The 23,660-nt window shown below is 41.4% G+C and overlaps 2 protein-coding genes and 1 long non-coding RNA gene across 3 annotated transcripts; 1 reads left to right on the top strand and 2 right to left on the bottom strand.

Moving 5' to 3' along the window:
* Window positions 1-3,931: 3,931 nt before the first annotated feature.
* On the bottom strand, window positions 3,932-11,464 carry LOC135675945 (uncharacterized). The gene is made up of 6 exons (XR_010514076.1): window positions 11,326-11,464; window positions 10,442-10,673; window positions 9,403-9,547; window positions 8,199-8,547; window positions 8,036-8,103; window positions 3,932-6,076 (listed from the first exon to the last, which is right to left on the bottom strand). It is a non-coding gene; the product is annotated as an uncharacterized LOC135675945 (long non-coding RNA).
* Window positions 11,465-15,899: 4,435 nt separating this feature from the next.
* LOC135675944 (putative 12-oxophytodienoate reductase 11) lies at window positions 15,900-18,405 on the top strand. Its single transcript, XM_065186613.1, has 5 exons — window positions 15,900-16,039; window positions 16,913-17,053; window positions 17,127-17,257; window positions 17,419-17,592; window positions 17,674-18,405. Exons 1-5 carry the CDS (start codon window positions 15,981-15,983, stop codon window positions 18,276-18,278), a joined length of 1,110 nt encoding a protein of 369 aa, XP_065042685.1. The 5' UTR covers window positions 15,900-15,980; the 3' UTR covers window positions 18,279-18,405.
* An 80-nt stretch (window positions 18,406-18,485) lies between these two features.
* Window positions 18,486-23,348, bottom strand: LOC135675943 (probable serine/threonine-protein kinase At1g54610). The gene is made up of 8 exons (XM_065186612.1): window positions 22,129-23,348; window positions 20,848-21,132; window positions 20,435-20,752; window positions 19,947-20,174; window positions 19,501-19,598; window positions 19,237-19,339; window positions 18,715-19,134; window positions 18,486-18,635 (listed from the first exon to the last, which is right to left on the bottom strand). The coding sequence occupies exons 1-8, from the start codon at window positions 22,615-22,617 to the stop codon at window positions 18,486-18,488; spliced, it is 2,091 nt and encodes a 696-aa protein (XP_065042684.1). The 5' UTR covers window positions 22,618-23,348.
* Between the last annotated feature and the right edge of the window lie 312 nt (window positions 23,349-23,660).

Raw genomic sequence — 23,660 nt, 5'->3', positions numbered from 1 at the left:
TATGAGCCAATCTAAAAGCTTTAATAATAATAATAATAATAAAACACATATCATGTCAAATTACATTTAAGTTAAATCTCAAATAATTCTCCCATCCTCTCTCTCTCTCTAAGAGTATATGTATATTATTTTAGTGAAAGAAAAGTCTTCCCATATGATCTTAATCTGAATTAGAATTTTAGGATCTATGACTGTTCCATTAAGAGCTCAACAGTCTGACATTTGTGTGAAGATTTCAAGATCTTCAACATAGATAAAGTACCTCTTAGTGTGGAGTCTGTGGACATCAAGTGGTGGAAGGGGACCTCACTGTGGCCAAGCATTATAACCAACATGCATTAATTTAGGATTCCTGTTAATTAAACAGGATTAAGGTTACACAGAACATGCAGCCACGACACTGTCCAGTGGACAAGCCCTAAAAAACAGGACTTGATTTTTTGTTTTAGATTCTTTGACATGATTTCCTCTCTAATGTTACAATTATTCGCCACTTCGTTTAATTTCTTAGGAATTGCATAGATGTCATTAAACACTTTTGTATCCAATACCCATTTTGTACTTCTTCTATTTGTATTCCACCACTCAAAATTTCTATGGTATTGTCTAAAAGAATACGACAATAGAATGAATAATGGCCATGTGCTGAATATTTTAAAATGTGATAACGTTATTTTAATACAATTACATATATATATATATATATATATATATAATTCTTTATATATGTACATAACTTATGCAAGCTATCGATCGCATATCTATCTGTGTTGACAGCAAAAGATGATAGGAGCGATAGAGGGACAGACGAAGCATGTGTAGAAATCAAAAACGTTTTGGTTCAGATTTATTTGGAGCTTCGAGTGGGTTGGCGTGAAGTTGAACCCACACAAACACATGGAATCCAACTATCCAACCATGTCGGCTCTCCAGTCCCACGGACCCCCCCCACCATGTCGGCTCTCACCACTCCCACGGCTTACACACCCCCCCTCCCCCACCACCACCCCACCAACTAGTTTCTAATTATCTACTTAGATACCTATAATAAATAATTCTTTTATTTAAATATTCAAAATATCATATATAAAATGAAAAAAATGATCTCATTAGTTCTTTGGAAGACAAATTCTTGAAAAAAATAATTAGTTACAAAAAATTATCGTATAGCATCTTCATTTTCAAAAAAAATTATAATATAATTTTATTTTGTAAAGATAATTTTACCCCGTGCCTTCACCATTGGCCATCGATCTCCCTCGTCCTCCCCTGGCCACCTCTTGTCTATGCTCTTGACAACCTCTATGTGTGAGTCTGTGATCGTCTTTGCACATGGCTCTTCATTGCTTGTCCTCGCTCGTAACGTCCACCCTCCGTTATCTCCCCTATTGCTTATGAGCTTGTGCATGGAGGTGTAACTAGCTAACGATAAAAGCGTAAGTAACCAAGGTTTGTGTTCACTCATGGCTCCCCACCTTATCATTGTCCTTGACAAGGAGAGAGGAGGTATGATAATAATATAAGAAAATGAGGACTATGATACAAAGCTAGGGCACAAGTGCAATGAATATAAAGATAAAATAATCTTTTCATGAGACATTTGCTCTACTAAAATTTCTTAAAACTATATGTTTTAAATTATGTATATATATATATATATATATATATATATATATATATATATATATAACATAATTAGGTTTTGGGTGATGGAATGGGACGCGCTACCTAAGACATGAGACCAGTGTTTATCGTAGGGACACAGGAGCGTAGGAGTACGCAGGACAATATGGAGCAGTGTTAATCCTAGCGTCACAGGATCGTAGGACGGGCGTGGGATCACCATCTCCGGTCTTTCTTCCACATCCCGACGCCACCTCCTGCTAACTACAGAGCCACTGAGCGAATGCTCTGTCCTCTTCGGGACTATGTTATGTGCTTCGTCCGTTGGGACTGGAAATAGTTAAGAGATGACGACCATTACTGTTATGGCACTTCGCTGAGGCTTTTACGCAAACAGTTGTCATCGTGCGATATGGTCATGCATCTTCACGAGCACGAGATTCTCTTGGCTAAGCCACACGCTACCGAGGCTTTGGAGAGGAGGAATCCGTCCAGCGTGGGGTTCGTCACGCGTACAAGCCCGACAAATCTTTCATTAGGTGGCGACGGCGACATCTCCCATCCTCGGCCGACATCGAAAGCAGCGGCTGCAACCACGGGTTGTCCGCCGCCATGGTGTTCTGGTTCCAGCGTGGCAACACAGCCGACGACGCCCACAACCTGGTCTCCAGCCTCCTGTCCTGTTATCGTCCACCGCCGACATATCGTCGAACACTTGTAAGTCGTCGGACGCCGCGGTACTGTTGCAATTTTCACACTGTAGTACCTGTGAAACGGGTCTACCACGTCTACAACGTCACAGTCGTGTTCGACGATATGTCGGACACCGTGTCGTTTCGACATTGCTTTGAATGAATCGTTCGTTCCTCTGTATAAGTATCACTGTTCAAACCAAATCATTAGGGGGCCAAATTTAACTGAACCGATTTCTGATCTGATTCTGATTAAAATAAGATAAGTTCGAATCAGTTTAAAACCGATTATTTATTACGGTTTGATCGATCGATTAATTATTTTATAATTTTAAATATTTTTTAAAAAATATATTTTTTTTCAAATCTCGAACCGATTGAATCGAACCAAAATCTTTGTTCGATCGAACCATTAATAAGTCTTCGAGATCGAAATATTGATGGACATATTCAAGCCGAACCGATTTGATTTCGTTTTCCGAATACCCCTAACAACACAATTGATATGAGGACCCTCAAATTAAAATTCTCTTAACTCATGCTCACCTTCTCTCAAAATTCATCCTTGCCTTCAATATGTCTAAACTAATAGAGGAGCGATCGAAAACTTAATCTCTCGATAATACATCAATCCACCAAACATGAACTCATTGAAGCCTCATATGGCTCTGAGCCATCCCAAATTCAAATTACAGATCACAAAAGTTACATCTATCACTAATACATCGATCCATACCAAATCCTGCATTGATAGGTGCCCTCTTGTACGGGCCATCTTTTTAATGGAGCTGTCTCGAACACTATCATTTGGCAAACTACATCTGAGCTTGCCAATCAATGTTGTACTAAATTGCACACACAAATGCCTTTGTGGGTTGATGATAGCAAGTTCAGAAAAAAAAAGACTCCAATAATGAACCTTGCCTGACAAGGGACAAAGATCTGAGGCAGCAGCTCCCAAGTTCATGCCATCCCCATCAAAGTGACAATAAACCTTAGCCTTTTGCAGGCTTTACACCACTGCATCTTACCCCCAAACGGAGGTGGCTGAGTCACTGTTGATTTGCAAGTTTCACCAACTCATATGGTCCCAACTATAAGCTATAATCCAACAGCAGTTTCTTCTTTACTTACAGCATAGTATTCACAGCACTTTACAATGTCAAAGTAGGCAGGGATAGAGTTAGATGCTATGCCTGTTTCCTAGCGAACTAGATAGGGAGGTTTAGATTGGGGCTTGTGTTAACCTAAATGAGCATGGTGGCTGGCCCATGGTCATCTAACAAAGAATTATATGGTGCAATATGGCAGAACAGCTGATGAAACAGATGTTAGATATGTGGCAATATGAAATGCTGACATGCTTGCCAGGAAGGTTTGGTTATCTGCAATTAGAAACAACTACAAGTAGCAACTGCAGGTGCACTGTAGAATTCTAACATGACAGAGAGAGAAATGCTACTTACAACTCAGCATATAAATGAGACATGTAAGTGAATTGCTTGATACATATAGACTTGTAGCAGGCAAATCACTTGAGAAAGAGTCCAGCAATTGTTGCATGCTGTAAACACCATATGCTGAGCTCTCTTCACTCTTTTTGTTCTTCTCTTTGGTGGGTTTATAGACACTATATGTATACATATACTTTATACACATTCAGAAGAAAAAAATTCTAGTTCTGAAGCTAAAAGTAATATTTCTTTTAAAAATTTTGAATGATAAAGCACATCAGTGATCTAAGATCTCATCAAGTCTATAAAGATTCCGCCGTAATGCTCGAGGAAACTAGATGTAAGCATGTTATCTCTCTCTGTCAAGCTGAACTTTGTTGTTCAAGTTTTCAAAAGTGATCCACAGTTTGCATTACACATGACCAAAAGCTTGATAATTTTCTTGGATTCTTTATATATCCAACAGTAAAGCACTCGTTGTGGATGAGTATGCCTAGTTCATGTGTCAGTCAACTACTAAACTTCCACCTCTACTAGATGAGAATACATATGTTGTTTACAAACCCTAGTAGAGGGATCTATTGTTGCATTCCTAGTCATATTTCTGGTGATGTCCCATGACAAAAAGCCACAGCCTCATGATCCGATCGGTAGAAGAATCTAGGTTAAATATGGTTGTGATCACTGATCTGATTTGCAGTTCTACTGTCTATCAACATTCTTCAGTCTACTGAAAGGTATTATAGGTAGAAGCTTATACAATACCTGTGCTTGGCAGGTAAGATTTGCAGATGGATATGCTGGACAATGTGGAAATTATCATGATGGTAGAGCAGAACATTGCAGACAAGATTTCCGCTGCTGCTTATTCCATTGAGATGATAAAGTCCCATTTCTATGAGCAATGCAGACTTGAGATTAATTGAAATAATGCATATTATCTATACTTCCAACCTTGAAACTGTTTCACGAGTGTTTGAGTTTGGGGCATTTGTTTCCATCTTTCAGAACTAGCTTCTTTTGCAAACATGAATCTGAAAGCTTGACATTAGTTTCTGGCCTTCTTTTGTTTCCATCATTCTTCTGAAACATCACTCATTTAATATCCTGTGCCATCTTATGGAAAGATGGTTTTATCAGCAAATAAATGTAGAACATAATTTGCCATCACAGATTTTCTTGGCAAGAAGCACAACTTGCTCAACTGCAGACTTGTAGGTATTAGAGGAGCTTCCATCAGTGATCAGTCCATGAGAGGCTGGTACAAGATCTGTGGGTTCTACAGTCACACTGGGACTTGCAGCAGACCTCCATCTATGATCCCAGGTTGCCATCATAGCACTTCACTAATTTCCTTCCCTTAAATGCAGCTCCTTGGATCCAAGGAAATTAACCTAGTCATTAATAGGGCATGGCTTTCAAACTGCTCATCATGCATCGGTACAGTTTGACTCCAGGAGACCTACCACCAGTTGGTGGAGCAGGGACAGCAGAATATAAAAAGTCATAGAAGAAAGTTCCAGCATACATTAAGGGGCTCTGCATTTCTCATCATGAGTGGACCATGTGGGGGCATTCAGTGACATGGAAGTCAATGGCACCTGCAACACTCTAGCCATGCAATCCTACCTTTTGCAAGACAAATCTCACTCCGGCATACCAAGTTGGATGCAGTTCCATGGCAAGCAGACTTATCTGATCTGCCTGCCCTTTCCATCCCAAGTTGTACTGGCAAATCTAGAGAAAGGTCTTCTACCTTTATGTCCCCATCCCAAAGTGACCCTTCCATCCCTATCATTTTGCCAGATCTGCCTGCATTGGAGGCACAATCCAATGAGAACTTTTTAGTCTGGTATGATGGTGAAAAGTACCTCGATGCCTCCTCCTGGAAGCTGCCATGATGTTTGGGTGCTTTTTTGACTGGTTATCAAGTGCAGCACTCGAGTGCTGCTCATGATTTGTTCTTGGATCCATGCAAGAACCCGTAGGAGGAATCAAGAAGGCAACATCGATAGAATCCCTGCAGCCCTTCCTTGTAGCGATGGGTCATGAGCACCACCACCATCCATCCACATGCAACACTGCAATGACTGGCCTTCCACAGAGTAAACCTTGGGTTCTCGAGAGTTGTGTGGGGAGAGGAGAGGGGGGCCAATAGAGCATTCCAGTGTCACCACCATTTACTCACCCCTAAGGCTTCGCCATCATTCTGTTCCAGCCTAAACCAACATGATCATACTATGCCAAGATCTACTTCACATCAACCGAAACCCCTGCGATATTTGCTCTACTTTTCATGCTCCCAACCTGCATAAAAAGAAAACATAGAGTTACCACAAGCACATCTTTGATTGCAGAAACATAACATCTGCACCTTACGAGAGAAACACCTGAGAGCCATAAGAAACGGATGAGAGAACAGAAAAGATAGTCTCCCGGTGAACAACTGTTCACCTCACGCTGTAAGAATCCAAAAACCACCATCTATTTTCTATGACATCTCCTGCTTTGTTATGATTGGAACTGACGAGTTTAATGTTATTGGGATTTTGAAGAGACAAAAAAATGGATAGAAGCCAAAGGAACGGAGAGTTAATGGATGGGATAACAGTGGTCATCAAAGGTAATAATAATGGGAAAGAAACAAAAGAGAATCGAGGAGGGAAGGGGGGAAGAGGGAGGCCATCATTGCGAATCTTTGGGCCGACGGAAACCCCACCACCATCAATCATCATCATGATCAAGTGAAGTCATCCCCATGAAATCCCCGTAACGCCCTCCGCTGGCCACCCATCATCATGTGACGCCACCCGCTCTCCTCCCGGCCGCCTCCTCACTTTGCTTGCTTGCATGCATCCCACACATGCACGACTCCTGCATCTGCCACTGTGTATGTCTCTCTCTAAAAGAAATGTGTGTGTGAGAGAGAGAGAGAGAGAGTACCTGCACCATTCTTGCACCCTATAAATAACCCCGAGACCTCGACACCCGGAAGGCCATGCAGTCCGCAGCACAGCTTCATATCAGTCTTTCTCTGTTTCCTTCCATCCGTCTCCTCAAAGGTGATCTTGTTTGAAGTAGAAACAAATGCACTTCTCATCTTGTTTTCGCCCTTATTATGTTCTTCTATTTCAAGTTAGATTCTGATTTCTGAAGCGAAAATAAATTATTTGCTAATCACGTTTATCTAGAGCTCTCTCTCTCTCTCTCTCTCTCTCTCTCGGACACACACACACACACACACAGTCAGGAGCATGTTTCGGTTTGCTGGCTCTGTGGGTTTCTCGTGTAGTCCATTTTGTTCCTTGTGGATTTCTCATGTTGCAGTACCATTACCTTTTCTTTTCTCTCTTCTTTTCTGGAAAGACAACAAGACATTTTGTTAGGATATCTCATGCCCAAAGGCACCCCACTGCCTGTACTTTATTGGTTTCAGGGTGCTGTTCCTTGGAGCAAGCCATGGAGAGGCTCAACACCAAGCTGTACTTGCAGAACTGCTACATCATGAAGGAGAACGAGAGGTTGAGGAAGAATCTCCAGCTTCTCAACCAGGAGAACCAGGTCCTCTTCTCTCAACTGCAGCAGAAGCTGGCCAAGTCCAATGCCACCTCCACCTCCAGCCCCAATCCCAATATCCCAGACCTCAACACTCCCCCACCACCCACCATGTCTCCAACTGGAAGCAAGCGCTCATCTCAGTAGGAAGATGTACTCACCACAAGTACTTCCTTTTGGATGGATGTTTTGGTGTGATAGAATTATGGATCCTATACATGTTCCTGGACCAGTTTGGTCAACAGGCTACAGGCCAGTCTTATGTATGTATGTATGAATGATCTCTATCAAAATTTAGCCTTACCAACAAACTGTTCTTGTTTTGATAACTATGAACCATGACCCAGTAAAGATACCCAAGCTTAATTCTAATGCCACAACCAAGTTAAACTTATTGCCAATCATAGATATATATCAGCATTCTGTACAAAACATAGATACTAAAGGCTTCAAATTTATCCACTTAATGATCCCAGCATTGTTTCTCAAAATTTCCAACTCAGAATGTGTCTTGCCTCATTGACTTAGCTATTCTTTAGAAAATTATTCAAGAACTCTGTACTAAAACCCACCTGTGTGTGAACGACTGAAAGGCTCAACTCTTGGCTCTCAGATAACATCAATATCATAAAACTTTATTTCTTATATGGACCTCAAAGACATTGCATGTGTGGAAACAAGATTGTATAAGCTTAAATAGTACAATCATACCTCATGATAATTGATATAATAGCTGCAGTCCCATGTGTATGCACTCAGCAGCAACAGATGTTTGAGACCTGACACAATAACATGATATTTTGATCAGCTGGCTTAGCTAGGTTGCCACCAAAATGAACAAAAAGATGATGACAACCAAATTTGATTGTATTACCATAAGCTTGGTTGCTGGGAAATCAGAAGACAATTCTGCAGTGGGTTCATCAGTGAGATCATTATTATTGGCTTTTATGACTGGCTCCCAAAGGCAGGTGGTATCAGTCTTTTCTCTGAGAAATGAGCTTTGATTAGATATCTTTTATCATATGCCATCTAGACCAAAAGTCCAACTGAGTACGACAACAGAGGCAATAAAATAAAAAGCAATAAGGTCAAACAGATGAAGGTCCACAAGCACAAGATGACATCAGTAAATGACAGGATGCTTGATCTCTCAGTACCAAAGAGGTTGACCATCACCCACCGTTATCAAAGTCCCATCAGAAGTCCACAGTATGCAAGCCCTGATTTAGATGATTTATGTGGTTAGGCATCTTAATTTAGATGATTTATTTCTAATGTAAGATTCAAGAAGTAATAATGTTTTTTAAAAATGAAATTAATGACCACCAATTAAAATGATTTATTTCTAATGTAAGTTTCAAGAAGTAATAATGTTTTTTTATGAAATTAACGACCACCTAAAGGCTTATTACCAAACCAACAAAAATTTAAAAAACCCCTAAATAAGGATTAAGAAATGACTACATGAATGCTGTAACATAGTGTGGAGCAGAGAGATTATCATTTTAAGATGCTATGATGAAAATCACTGGCTCCACCAATGAGAATTATTTACTACTGAGTTTAAGAAAGATCAATATGCAGTCTTATTCCTACAAATAATGTTTTTGTTACTGAGATTACAATGTTATGCTACAATAATGATTACATTTTGAATTATTAAATTTTAATAATTTACCTATCTACAGGAGACAAATAATGGCAGATTGGTGCACTAATTTTGACAGAGTTGATGAAATGAATTGTCAAAAGGTTGTCCCCCCTAGCAATGCTACTTCCAAATCCAATGAACAATAATTAATTAGCTAAAACTGATGGTATGTTTCTGCCAAGGAATCAAATACTATTGCATTCAGGTTTTGACTGGGAGTAAGACAAAGGAATGTGGGAAGCACTGTTGAAATGAGAACCCTAGAAATTGATGTTAGATCATCAGCATTTATCTGTGTAAGAAGCAAAAGAGATTGCAAAATTGAGATGAGATGCAAGAAACTGATACAAAATTTTGTTCCAGTTAAGATGTATCTTTAACAGAATCAAAGGTTTCAAGTGATAACAATAAAGAACAGGATTACCTTCAGTAGTCATTGACTCGAATTACAATTGTTCAGGCATTGACCTTATAGAATGATGGCTTGTGCTTCCAAGTCATATCAATAAAAGAGCAGCAACCCTCTAGTCTTCATGTGATCATCAACCAAGAGCTCCATCGAGTTTGAACTGAAGGATCAAGGATGCAGCATTTTAGAGTAATTTAACTGAACTAAAAGAAAACTAGAAAAGGTATGCTGATAAACTTTATATAATTATGGATTTGTCAGTTTCTTTTTTGTGCAGTAGGGGCCAGAGATTTAGAAACTGGAAAACGTGAAGTACCCATTGTTGGGACATTTCACTTTATTCGCTACAAAGTCTGCACATGATCAAGATCATTCAAAATAGGTCCTGTCACTAAAAGCAAAGTTATAAATATTTCCTGTTTAATAAGGTTGTTTATAACAATAAGAATTAAAAGTGCAAAAATGAATCCGAGATAACTATGAGGAGCAATGCTTAAAATACTGGTAATTAGAAAATATAAAATGAAATGTCTCAGCTAAAGCTCGAGAACAATGAACAGATAGCATGCCTTTTAAATGTTATTTGAAGAAGGAAAAGAAAACGACAGAGAGGTCATTTGTTGCTGATTGGTTCTCAAGAAAAAATCTCAAGTGAAACAGAAAGAGAGCAAAGATATTAGTAGTCATCATACTATGATGCAATAAGAACATATAAGATGAAGAAAAGAAAATTGCACAAGAAATTATAATGCTGAACCCACAAGCCAAAAGTATAAGCGATCACAAGAACAAGACAACTGGTTGTGTGAAGAAGCTAGCATGAAAACAACTGCATGCAACTTTATTGATGACTATACATGTGTATAACAAAAAAATACCTTTAAAAAAGAGAATTACTCATGAGCATCTGGTTTGGTGGAAAACAAACCAACAGAGTGGCCTCTCAAGAATGAAAAGAAGAATAGGAAATGAGAATATGACAACATTATAATCAGTCGAACACTCATCCATGATTCTAAGCAAATATGAAGAGTTCTCTTTGATATTGGCTTACCAGACTCGGAGGGACCAATGCATCGCCATCCTCTGGCATAGCTGCCGGGATCTGATCTGACCATGTTCACTTGCTGTTTAAACTATGCAATACGATCAAACTAGTACAAAGGACCTTTGTTTCTCCAAGTGCCTGAGGATATTCACTGCAAGCTATGATGAAAAAATTTCAGCATCTCAAACCAGAAAAATATTCTCCTGCTTATCTGCTTCTTTGGAAACCTCTGCATTGACTGTATGTTGAAATTCAAATCCTCATGTTACTGAAACCCTTGTCACCAACTAATGCAAACAATTCATTTAAATAGTATTAAATCAGAAAACAAGTCTCAAAAGCATATCTTGACCAGCTACTCTTCACAAGAATACTCTAATCATATGATAACAATAAACAGAAGATAATCATCAGCTTCTGGGAGTTGACTATGAAATGGTTGACATTACAAACTGAATTTTTTTTAGATTCATTTTCTACAAAAAAAAAAGAGCTTTCTTTAACATGCACTGCAAGAAACATTATCTTCATGGATCCAATATGCAGAAACCAAAAAGCTGAGACAAGCATTTGAAAGAATGCTTTCTGGAGGAAGTTATAAGCATTCATAGAATTCCTAAAAGCTCTATTTTTTCCCCATAGTTATTGGACATTGCAACTCATTCTTCTACACATAGGAGCAAAATGCTTTACAACTTATTTACCATCATTTATGGGTTCAGAAGTAGAAGTCTGTATGCCATATTTATCCTCAATCTAAGCTATTCAACTTCAGGTTTCTCAATCATTAACATTGAGGATTAAAGTTTTAAACTTGAAAGATTTGCAAATATCAATTTTCTCAACCAACTTCTGAACATCATAAAGTGATCCTTTCGCCATGGAATTACCTGTATACTCACAAGTAGCTCATGTAGCATCTTCTGGGGATACATCGGAATTTAAGACTGCAACTTCTGAAAATTTCAATTGACAATTTAGGCTTTCTTTCATCGGTGGGATCCCTAAACATTCCTTCCGAAGCTATTATCTTCATTCAGCATGGCATTTTTCCTCCTGTAGTTACCTTCCCCGTTATATAATCCAGTAGGTGTTTGCAGTGTTCTGCTCTCTGTGTTGGACCTACTATTGCCACGGCAGTATCTTCCATTGCCCCCCATCTCACCGGTTTGAAACTTTAGCAGAAGCCATTACTTCAACCATGTTAGATCTAAATTGAGCCCAGATCCTCGGCTTCTGCCATTCCCATGGTCTCTTGGATACCATTCAGCCTGACAGAATTAGCTTCTCCAACCTCCACCTTCAAGTCCTTGTATTCACCCATGATGTCGCTGACGTCATCACAACCAAGTCGACCTGGAAATATTTGCATCTGAGAATTGACACGATGCTTGATCTATCAATCATCTCATCCTCCCCTGCACCCCTATCTTGACGATTGAAGTTCCTCAGGGATCTTGAATTAAATCTCTGAGGCAAAAGTCAGAACTTTGATCACCTTGATCGGTCTAGATTCTTTGCTTTCACATTGATATCCTTCTCCTGTGGGCCGATGACTGTCCATTGTTCAAGTACCTAATTGACCTCCTCTTCCTCCAAATAGTAATGCCACCCGCTCCCCTGGCGATGTAATCATCAAACCTCAGCTCCTCCTCTGCCCCGTCCCCCGAGTCCTGTTCGATCCCCGGGTGACGCCATACGGTTTCACACTGTGGAAGACGGGAAGAGGCGGGCGTTGAGCAGCTGCTTCGCATTCTGCTGCATCCGCTTCCATTGCCACTTCGACACGTACCACCCGGGGGCCACCGCTGCCACGGCAGAAACCAGAGGAGAAGGGGAATCTGTAGGCCCCCGACAGGTATTTGTGGAGGAGAGGGTTTGACTGGCGGCGGTGGCGGACCGGCGAATGGCGACGGTAGCAGGAAGGATCGCGGACGGCATTTTGCGGTTGGATCGGATCGCTCGATCGAGCAAGACGAACCCAAATAAATTTCGGGTCCTCAGCGAGTCGGGTATGTATACACTCCGACCCGATAGTGAAGAAGCGGTCCTTTAGCCCACGCGGGTCGGTTCCCGGCCTCGTCGTATACAGACCCAAACCCACTTATAGGATTTCGGGTCCGCACCCGCTCAATACCAGCGCTGTTCTCGCCCTTCGCCTCCCCGTCGCCTTCCTCCTTGCCAAGTTTTCTCCTCCGGTCGAATCGGTCGAATTCTTTTCAGGTATTCTTCCATTCTCCAGATGTCGCGCCAATGGTCATTGGCCGGTGTGGCCTCATCCGAGCGTTGGATGTTCATATTTCTCATCGTAATTTCTTTCTCCCCGTTTCCTGTTTGATGCTTCGTCGCAAAAAAGTTCACTTTTTTTTTTGTTTTGTTTCTTTAGTGCTTCGAATCTTTATTAGTAAGACTCGTATTTTTGTGTTTGATGATGAGCTTGGCGATTTGGTAGGCTTTGGCGAGATGGTTTTGGGGTCTTGAGATGTCAAATTCGCTCGCTTTACCTCGAGAGTTCACCTAATGAGAGGGAGAAGAGAAAGATGGAAGAACTAATGTGGGTAGTTTACATGGTTTGTGGCTGCTAAGCTCTTAGTTTGATTCCTAGAAAATTGCTATGATCAGGACTTGTATTAGGCCCGGTTTGATCGGTGGAACCAATTCCAGTCGGGTGCTTTGCACGTTCTACATTCGAATCAATATAGCACCTATAGCATACAAGCTGGCTTGGTGATGGTTTCTGCTATAAACTCAGCTATAATTCTTGGATGCTTCCGGTTCGAACCCACCATAATGTAAAAGAGCCCAAGGGGCAAACAACAAAGTTTTGTTCGACCGAATTCTAGTGGCTTTTTGCACTCGAAAGAATCTTGTGTTTGGACCGATTGAGTAAATACCTAAAGACTTGCAGCCCAATCTGAAGTGTACATGTCGTTTCTCGACTGATAGGATAAGTATATACATCTTTGTTTCATGAACCCTTATTACATCATGCCATGTGTTCTTCAACTAAGATTCATCCATTAATTCTACATATTCATTGGTATCTAATTGACATTCGAAATGTTAAATTTTGCATTATTCTCGTAGTTTTTTGCACTTTCTGGTATCATTTGCTTGATAAGAAATTCTCATTTAGGGGGATGCTACCTTAATGCTCAAGCTCAGTGCACTTTGGATCATGTCATTCACATCTAACAGGTTTTTATTTCATAAGTTCTGCACTATTTGGAGGATTGATTGCTGCTCGGTCAGGTTAGTTTTCATAGATATTGGGATGGAAACACTTGTATGTTTCCACCCCAGGCTGGAATAATGGTTAATTTATAATGTACATGTGCAAATAATTTTACATGGACTTTAAATTATTGATTGATGCTTTTGGTCCCATAAACCTAAACTCTAATGCGGCAGTTTTTGACAATTATTCTTTCTCTCGTGGTTCGGGTGATAATGTGGCCATTAGATCGCATTGTGTCCTCTGTGGATTCATGCATTTGTGACATCATAGCGAACATATGTTTCTTGCAAATTTCAGGTCACTCAGTTTGGATTGCAGAAAATACATCCTCTAACTTGACACAAGCATCATATGTGTGCTGAAGTATGTTGGTCACATTTCCTCAGACATTCTTGTCTTATATTGTTAATCAATTGTTGTGGTATTTTGCTGCTAAGGTTTCTTTGCCATTTCATTTAATTTTTCTATTCATCACAAGGAGAAAGAAAGCTGATGCAAAATGGTTAATAAAACTGATTTTAAGTTATCTCTTCTCTTCAAGCTATGTAGCTTGATAGTGCTTTCATCTTTCCTTTGTCTTCTAATATACTTGCATGCATACATATCTATTGCTCTGACATATGGAGTGATGTTCAGTTTTCCATTCTTCCAGATTATTGAGTTCCAGAAGTGCCATGCAGACCATCCAACTGGAAAGTTTTTTAGGCAATGCACTGAACTAAAGATAAAGCTTGACCGTTGCTTTCGACAGGAGGTGTTTGAAAACATGAGAAGTAAAGAAGACACACAGCCACAATAACACCAATGCATTTTGCACCAACTTTTTCTCTTGATATAGATGTTTTATTTGCCTTTTCTAATATTCAGCTTTTAATCCTTTTACTCTGTTAAGATTTCACGTCACTCATGTTTCATTTCTTTTTATTTTGTTATATTCTTTGGTGTTTTGAAAGCTGTTAAATGGAAGGCTAAATTTGAGGAAAACAAAAACTTCAAGGAAAGGCTGCAGGCTTACAGAAAAGAAATGGTGGAAAAAGGCACATAGGGACGTTTCGAAAATTACATAGACAGACAATTATGTACTACCGCATAATTTGAGATAATGAATGAGATGTATCTCCTGGCCAAGCATTTAATTTACTGTTTATTGTGAAAATTGCTGGATTGTAACAATCTAGAGAAATAAATCAGATGACTGATTTCATCTTAATATGCCAATTTAATGAGCTGCAAACTCTGTTTGATCCATAGATGCATATAATTATTGACTCATCCAGGTGTTAGCTTATTTGCTTTCTTTGCCCCAGAAAAAGTTGTCACCACTGATGATGCTGCCTTCACAGCCTCAGCAAATTCCAGGGTGGTGGAGCTGGTTGAGCAGTCTTCTCCTCTATGGAGAAGGTTCAGAGGGTAACAAATGAGGATGTGAGATCAGCTACAGACTGGCTGGAGGTTTAATAAAGGGTTGCCTTCCTCTTCACATGGAAGCTTCTTTGTGTGTGTCTGCTGGAAACTTCCTTTACATTGACTTTGGGTGTCTGTTTTGAGTGCTATGGATGACAAAATGTTGCTGCTGTGGGTTGGCAATATCAATAGAAAAGTAACTGGGAGACAGACAATAGAGAAATATCATGTAGTGTGATGAACCAAGTACAAGGAACAGGTTGATCATATCTTGCAAGGACTTATTAGAATCTGATCATTCTCTCATCATAATTTTCTCTGTGTTGGAAAATTGTTTGTGATACAAAGTTTAGGACTAACTAGTGTAACCCATCCTGTTTCAACTCTTATTAGGAAAGGGGCATGTGAAAAGAAATGATCATCAATTTATATATTGGAATCACAATATGATTTGGCACTAATGTATATTTTCAGCATAATGTCTTTATTTTATGGAAGGGTGGTAGCTGCAAAGTATTGGGCATAAATGTGCCCAATACTTTGTTCTTAGGATGAACCTGACCAAAGTCATTTTAAAAGAATGATGTGTAGTGTAAGATGATGCTACATCTTTATTTTTCTCTCTGAAGGGAAGAAAATTCTACAATCACTAATGTCAACAAGAATGGTTCAATGCATGTGAATAATAATCATATTATAAAAACCCTCTTCAAAATTTTCCTTTAAACAATGTGTTTGGTTGAAATGTATGGATTCATAAGTCTGAAGAACTATTCCTAATAGCTACTCTCCACCCTCCACCCTCTATATAAGTACCAGCAAACTACTTTCAGTTCTCATTGATTGAGAACACAAAAAGAAGGGGTTACTCTATCAATTTGATTCTTATATAGATTTCAGGAGATGGCAGCCCTTCCTCTTCTGAGCCCTTACAAGATGGGAAAGTTTGATCTGTCTCACAGGTAATTAATTTGGTTTATCTCGTTCTTCATCTCTGTGATAATTTGTATTTGGATTTTCTGATTGCTTTTTACTGAAAATACATCAGTAATGGTTGATCTTGTGAAGGTTTTGGATTCTTTTGCTACCCTTTCTCTTTTGGTTTCTTTTCTTGTATGTAGCAACATGAAATGCAAGACAAATGTTAAACAGTTCTTCAGCACAAATGATCCAAGTATGAGTGGCATTCTGGATTATAGATTTTCTTATTGAAAAAGATAATGATGATGAAAGAAGAGGATTTGAATCAATAACTTGCTTTTATACCATGATAAATGGCTAGCAGGATGATAACTATTTAAAAAAGCTCAAGTTAATTAATGTGATGAAACTTGATTAGTATCATTCTGACAAGCCAAACAATTTGAGTTATTTAGGATTGGTCAAACTATTTATATTTGTGAGTAACTACAAGGATGCCCATGAACAGTCCATGGTTCTTCACCTTCTTTAGCTTGTTTCTGCTATTTCATGGGAATTATCTAAAACATGAGGACAATGATGGAGGAAAACTCTTATGAATCCTAAAAGTTGAGTTCATTGATTGCAAACATTTGCTTTGTTGGGCTGTCATCTGCATCTTAGTTTTGGGTTTTGTCGTAGAGAAGAAGGTATGACAACATCAAGCAACTTCTCATACCTAATCACATCATGGTTGGTGGGATTCTTGCTTTTATGAACCTAATTCAAAGTAGGTTAACAAACTAGATTTAATGTTGGTCAAAGTTTTACCTTCTTCTTCTTTTTTTTCATGTAGATAAATTATATTTATTGACAAAAAAAATACAATTATATCTATCAAACAGAGCAATTAGTAATGGGTGATACATCTGTAGGATTGTCTTAGCACCTCTCACAAGATCAAGATCTTACGGCAATGTTCCCCAGCCGATTGCAGTCCTGTACTACTCTCAGAGGACCAGCAATGGTGGATTCTTGATCGCTGAAGCCACCGGGGTCTCAGACACTGCTCAAGGGTATATCGTCATCCTCGTAGCATAATAGCATGTAATCTTTGCTGCAAGTGTGACGTCTGTGGGATCGCCGTAGATTACCGCACACCCCTGGAATCTGGACGAGGGAGCAGGTGGAGGCATGGAAGCCGATTGTGAATGCCGTGCATGCCAAGGGTGGTGTCTTCTTCTGCCAACTCTGGCACTGCGGCAGGTTCTCCAAACCTGGTGCGTTGCCATGTCCCAAGCTACACCTTCGATGTGTGCATATCTACATTTGCGATCCATTCAAGATCGATGGATGGAGCATTTAGATTCTCTCTCTCTCTCTCTCTCTCTCTCTCTCTCTCTCTCTCTCGTTATAGCTTTTCTTCTTGTGTTGCTGATAGAGTACCAGCCTAATGGAGAAGATCCTGTGTCGAGCACCGACAAGGCGGCGCCTCCGTACGTGTACGACAACGGCTACGTCGATGAGTTCTCTCCCCCCAGGCGACTGAGAACGGATGAGATCCCTGGAATCGTCAACGACTTCAGAGTCGCCGCAAGGAACGCCGTCGAAGCTGGTAACTTCTCTTCCAGTGTTGTGGCCATCCTGTAGTATTGCAGCGGTGGTGGTGGTCACCGCATGCCTTCTGGACGTACAGGCTTCGACGGAGTAGAGATCCACGGCGCCCATGGATTCCTCATCGAACAATTCTTGAAGGACAGCGTGAACGACCGAGACGACGAGTACGGCGGGAGCTTGGACCGGCGCTGCCGCTTCGCCTTGGAGGTGGTGGCGGCCGTCGCCGACGAGATAGGGGCCGACAGGGTCGGGGTACGCCTCTCGCCCTTCGCCGACTACGGGGGGTGCAGGGACTCCGACCCGGAGGCGCTTGCCCTGCACCTGATCCGACAGCTGAACCAGCACGGCGTTCTCTACTGCCACATGGTGGAGCCGGAGATGACCGTCGTCGACGGCCGGCTGCGAATCCCCCACCGCCTCCTTCCCATGAGGCAGGCGTTCAAGGGAACCTTCATCGTCGCTGGAGGATACGACCGCGAGGAGGGCAACAGAGTCGTTGCCGACGGGTACACGGATCTGGTGGCCTACGGTCGGCTGTTCTTGGCCAACCCCGACCTGCCCAAGCGATTCGAGCTGGACGCGCAGCTGAACAAGTACGAAAGGCTCACCTTCTACACTCACGATCCTGTCGTCGGGTACACCGACTACTCGTTTCTTGAATCATCCGCCTCAAGCATGCGTTGACTTCACTGTGTTCAAGCACCACCGATACGTTGACTTCAGTCGTCTGCCAAATGGGACTCAAAACATCCGTCAACGTATGCGGACCATGGTTGCCAATTAGTGCTGAAGCTTAAACCTCGTTACGTAATGTACATGTGTATCAAAAACACAACCTAAATCTACTTCACTGCCATCATCACTATCGCGGCGAAGGAAGCGCGGCGGCGCTCAGAAGTTGGCCTTGACTTTGTCGATGCGGGACTTGCGGACCGCTTGCTGGATCTGCCTCTCGTGTTCCTTGAGCATGTCTTCGATGTTCCCACCTGGGGGCATCAACGGACCCGAGTAGTGGATCCGTTTGATTCTGGTGCCGTAACCCTGCGTCACAGTGTGGGGATCATCAAGAACGATGCATGCGTTGCGAGGAGAAGCAGCAGTTGCGGCGGGAAGAACTTACTGGTGCCGGATCTTTGATGCCTACTGGGTCGTCTTTCCTATCGAGCGCGTGCTTCTGGGCGGGCTCAGCCACGTCGAGGCGATTACGTCGGGACTTTGCAGCGTTTCTTGCGGCGAGCGAGCCGGAGATGTCGGAGAAGTCTGCAGCACCGGGCTGAGGCCTGCATGACATCTGTGGCTTCAGGTGAGGGCCGTTCGGCACCCACACCGAGCTGGATGTGCGGCTGGGGACTTGCCGGAGCTGTTCCTGGTTCGGTTTCCTGGTCCATGAGGGTTCAAGTGCTCTAGGGTGCATGCCGGTATGAGAGAGGCCATTTCTTGCCGTTTCTACAGCAGGCTCGATGGGGAATCCAGACCCAGTTTCATCTTGTGGGTCGTACTTCTCGCTGATGCTTTTGGGATTTGCCTGCACCTGCCGCGTCTGCCACCAAAAACAGAGGAAGAACAAGAGATGCACTCTGAAGCAGACGATTCTAAGGGTTGAAATGATCATACAACGTCATGAACAAGACACGAAAGGCACCTGCAGTTCTGCATTGGCACCTGATGCTGCCATTGCTTTGGAATCTATTCTTCCCGGTCTGACAGATTCACATCCACGTCCCCTGGCAACTTCTGCTCTTTGCCTGCAGAGATTCGCAGTTGCACAAAGGTGAACATGGTATCAACAGCACAATGCGGTCATCTCAGTCCTACTCAATACATTTTGCATCAAGTAATTATGTAGAAAAGGAAGAAAAAGAAAAGGCTTCAGTGATTATGTAGAGCAGTGCATATGATCGAATACCTCCTAGCCTCATCCTGAAGTTTAGCATCATACTCCTTGCTTGGTGGATATTTTGGCAAATTTGAAGGGTCGCAGGCAAATGGCTTTGTCAAGAAGAACTGAAAAGAACATTAAGAAGATTATTGAATGCGGTAATATTGAGGAAAAGTATGTATGATACAGAAGCCCGGAATAAAGTGCAGAGGAAAGGAAACCTCCAAGATCATGTTCTCGGCAATAGAGATAGCATATTCTAAATGAAACCTATTAAATCATCATCAACGACTCAGAATGAAGAAGTGCTGTCAAATTCAAGCATTACAACATATTTATAGTTCCGACAGAAGTAGACTAGATGCATATGTGATCCAATCGACGATATTATATCGTCTCGAGCAATCATTTGGTGCACAAAAAAAAGAAGCTAAACGAGAAAACTAGACCAGAAATAAGAAATCATGACTTACTTCACTCTCGAGGGCTGATGCTGCAGTTCCTCGGTTTGCTGGTTCTATAGCAAGAAGAGAATCCAAGAGAGATAAAGCTGAAGGTGGGAAATCCTTGAATGTCTCAGCAAAGCAGCGTCTATACTGATTCTGAGGTTTGAATATGGTTGCATGTGGCAGCTTTGATTTCTCCCAGTACTCATCTGATGGTGAACCGCAGAGTTTAAATATCTTGTGCAGTTGTTCCACCTAAAATGGTTTGACCATCAAAAGTTGAGATGAGAAATGGAATAACAAAAGATCAGCAGCCACCATTTTCTATCAAATTGAGAATCATAATAGAAAGTCATTTCTCGGTAACAAAGTTAATCTGCATTGTTTGGAAAACTAAATCAAATTTTCTGCCAAACAAAACATTCTACAACCTAGTTGAGATATGCAGAATTACTTGGATAATTCTTCAGATTCCGTGGTTATTTTGTGCATAGCAAATGCAGAAATCAACACACCTCAGTTCTTCCAGGCATGATTGGTTTCCCGGCAAACAATTCTGCAAGAATGCAACCAGAGCTCCATAAATCAACGGCAGCGTCATACTCTGTAGCACCAAGCAAAAGCTCAGGAGGCCTATACCACAAGGTCACCACACGACTTGTTAGCTGCTGATTCTGGTCAGGATTGAACAGTGTTGCGAGGCCAAAATCTGCTATTCTGAGCATGCCATTGTTGTCTATCAACAGATTTGAACCCTTAATGTCTCGATGCAAAACCCCGCGACCATGACAGTGAGCAAGCCCTTCAAGCAGCTGTCTCATATAGCACTTAACCTGAGATTGATATGAAGGCGATCAGAGGATACATGTTCGAACAAGAAGTATGAACAAAGGACTTTAGTTATAGCAAAAGATGTGATATAAGATACCTGTGGTTGAGTAAACCTGGGACCTGACCTAGCTAAAAGTCCAGCAAGATCATGCTCCATGTACTCAAAGACAAGATACAGGTTGCATGACATCCGTGATGTAACTATACCTTCAAGCTTTATAACATTTGGGTGATCGAGTTTACGAAGAATATGGATTTCCCTTGCCATAAAGCGGACGCTTTCAGGGTCCATATTAACAAATCGCACTTTCTTGAGCGCAACGATTTTACCGGTCTCAAGATCGCGGGCTCTGAAAACATGACTATAAGTTCCTTCTCCAATCTGAAATGGAATGAGTTCGACTATGCACGTAAGTACTGCCACCACTATTACCAGGGACTAGAAAATTTTGTATTCTAGACTACCTTTGATTTCAAACTATGCAACAAAAATTAGTATATTAAACTCCGATACAATAGCATGCAGACCATCTATATAACATTAAAGAGTGATGCGATCAGACGACATCTGAACCAAAAGACAATGAGTTTCAAACACAAAATTTTCATAAGCAGGACCGATAAAGCAGAAGAATTTCGTTCTCTTCATGGATTTATTCAACGAAATTATTGTTGTTAGAGGTTCTTTCACCAAAAAATATCTGGAATCTTCATTTTGAGGATGAAATCATTTAGTTTCTTGTCAATAGTTTCATTTGTTTAAACATTTTCAGAATTATGTTTGCCATAAGCAATCTTTTCTCTTGATTATGGTTTCACATCACTGCACAATTTCTACATGAATATCAGCATCGGAAGAGTCAAGACAGGAGAAAAAATAAGAACATAACTTTTGGCCATCTTGATCGCGGATGGGAACTTGGTGATTTTACGTACAGTAATCGCAATGGAGGAAAAAAGAAGCCTATGTAAACTAGATAATCGATTCATTTACTAAGCTCATTCTGATCTTGCCATATAATAAGAATCATGATCTATCAAGAAGTTCCAAGTTCAGAGAAGTCTTTGTCATGGTAAAACTAAACTATACATGAAAGATATTGTTTTAGAACATCAAAACCATTTAATCGCGACATATCCCAGGTTGTATCCATCAGATCATTAATTCTCATGATTCCCTTTGCACTTAGCCAAGCAAGTTGAGTTAAGGTTTTCTTTAACATCAATGAAACATCTTCCTGCAGATATTTCCTTCTCTGGAGCATAAAAAAAAACAGCTAGGCTTACAGCAAAGATGACAAGCATATAGAAATGCAATATTAGACATAAAGAAGAAATGGAGTCATTTAAAGAGAGAGGCAAAGAACAGAACTCTAACCTTGTCTAGTTTCTCAAATGAATCTCCTCTCCTAGGCAACCACCCCTTGATTGCTTCTCCGGCCACCGTCGCAAGCCAAGAAGGCCACCCTGCTGCAACATACTCTCCTGTAATACCATCGGGCACATCCACGATTCCCATATCGTCTCCTGAGTTATTGGCAACACCGATAACTTCAGAACCATCTCTACGTGCCCCGACATCCACCGTAGCCCGTCTCTGATGCGCCCCAACTTTCGTCACCCTGTCAGCGACTGTGTCTGCTTTCTTCTCTTCATCATCGGACGATGACAACGAGGTGGAGTCTGCATCGTCCGGTGTCTTAGACAAGAATCTTGAACTGCCATGGCTTCCGCTGAGTGCGACATTGATGATGGCAGCCACGACCTCGTCTTTCTTCGGAAGTGTGACGAGACGACTCGAGGACTTGCTTTCCTCTGCCACGCCATCCTCATCAAGGTCGATACCTTTGGAACAAAGGCAGCCCATAAGCAGAAATCTAGGACAACCTCTACCTCATTTCCGTGTGCATTGACCCATAGTATGGTGCGTCCATTCTGGAATTGCAACTGCAAACACGTCTGCCCCCAAATCTCCAGGAACGCACCGATTTCCCCTCTGCAATTGCAAAAATAATCGAACTCCCTTCCCGAATTCTGCAAGAACGCCGTTCAATCCAGAAAATCCCCAACTCAACGCGGAATCAAACTCAAGAATCTCGGAAGACCGTATCGAAAGCTGCCGCCTTTCTGGGTCGAAGGGCACGGGAACCGGGAACAAATGACCGAATCCCCTCAAGATCGAGAACAGAAGCCCGAGCCCGTCGAACCCCAGAGGAAAGACGCCGTGGGGGTCGCGGAACCGGATCAAGATGCCACCCTGATGCGGGAATCACGAGCACCGGTGGCTGAGTCGTGGTTTTGTCGGTTCATTTCTCGTCGATAGTCTTGCGGTGGAGCTTTCCGCACCGCAGGTGGCTCTTTTTCTTCATTTTCGCGCTGAACAGAACCGAGGGAAAAGCGGAGAAGACGATCAAATTTGGATAGGAAAACAAAATCAAACTATTAACGTAAAAAATTGCGCTTTTTCCCTGCAACCGATCGACGACAACAAAGGGAAATGACAAGTTCCGGCAAACCAAACCAATCGAAGAGGTGGGAAACGGAAGCAGAGGCGCCTTTGTCGGATCCCCATCGCCCTAAAATCTCGCCCAGCCTATGGATTTCTTCCTCGCATGTCTTCACAGCCAACAGCCCTAAATGGGTTGGACTCTTCCCCTGCATCGGAAGAGAGCAAGTCGTTGATGCGAGGCTGCGCGCCAACCAGCCTTTCTGCCGTTATGTCGGGTTATTTTACATACTAGTCCTTTTATATTTTATTTTTCTACATACACCCTCATTTTCTTACCGAAAGCCCCCCTATCTCTTAGATTTTGCACATTAGTCCATCAGTTAATTTGATACAATATTCTAAATATACATTTCACTAATCCCATTAACTCACTAACACTAGACAAAACTTATCCCTATAAA

The sequence above is a fragment of the Musa acuminata genome, chromosome BXJ1-6 (genome assembly GCF_036884655.1).
Source record: "Musa acuminata AAA Group cultivar baxijiao chromosome BXJ1-6, Cavendish_Baxijiao_AAA, whole genome shotgun sequence".
NCBI classification, from domain to species: Eukaryota; Viridiplantae; Streptophyta; class Magnoliopsida; order Zingiberales; family Musaceae; genus Musa; species Musa acuminata.
This window is presented reverse-complemented; position numbering and strand designations above follow the sequence as displayed.

Excerpts from the sequence above, each read along its gene's own strand:
- LOC135675944 (XM_065186613.1), top strand. The coding sequence starts at position 15,981 with ATGGCAGCCCTTCCTCTTCTGAGCCCTTACAAGATGGGAAAGTTTGAT. Across the intron at positions 17,054-17,126 it reads GTCTCAGACACTGCTCAAGG|ATTACCGCACACCCCTGGAA; the intron begins GTATATCGTCAT and ends GGATCGCCGTAG. Across the intron at positions 17,593-17,673 it reads AAGGAACGCCGTCGAAGCTG|GCTTCGACGGAGTAGAGATC; the intron begins GTAACTTCTCTT and ends CTGGACGTACAG.
- LOC135675943 (XM_065186612.1), bottom strand. The coding sequence starts at position 22,617 with ATGGGCTGCCTTTGTTCCAAAGGTATCGACCTTGATGAGGATGGCGTG. Across the intron at positions 19,340-19,500 it reads CTTCAGGATGAGGCTAGGAG|GCAAAGAGCAGAAGTTGCCA; the intron begins GTATTCGATCAT and ends GAATCTCTGCAG. Across the intron at positions 19,135-19,236 it reads GTGCCAATGCAGAACTGCAG|ACGCGGCAGGTGCAGGCAAA; the intron begins GTGCCTTTCGTG and ends TTTTGGTGGCAG.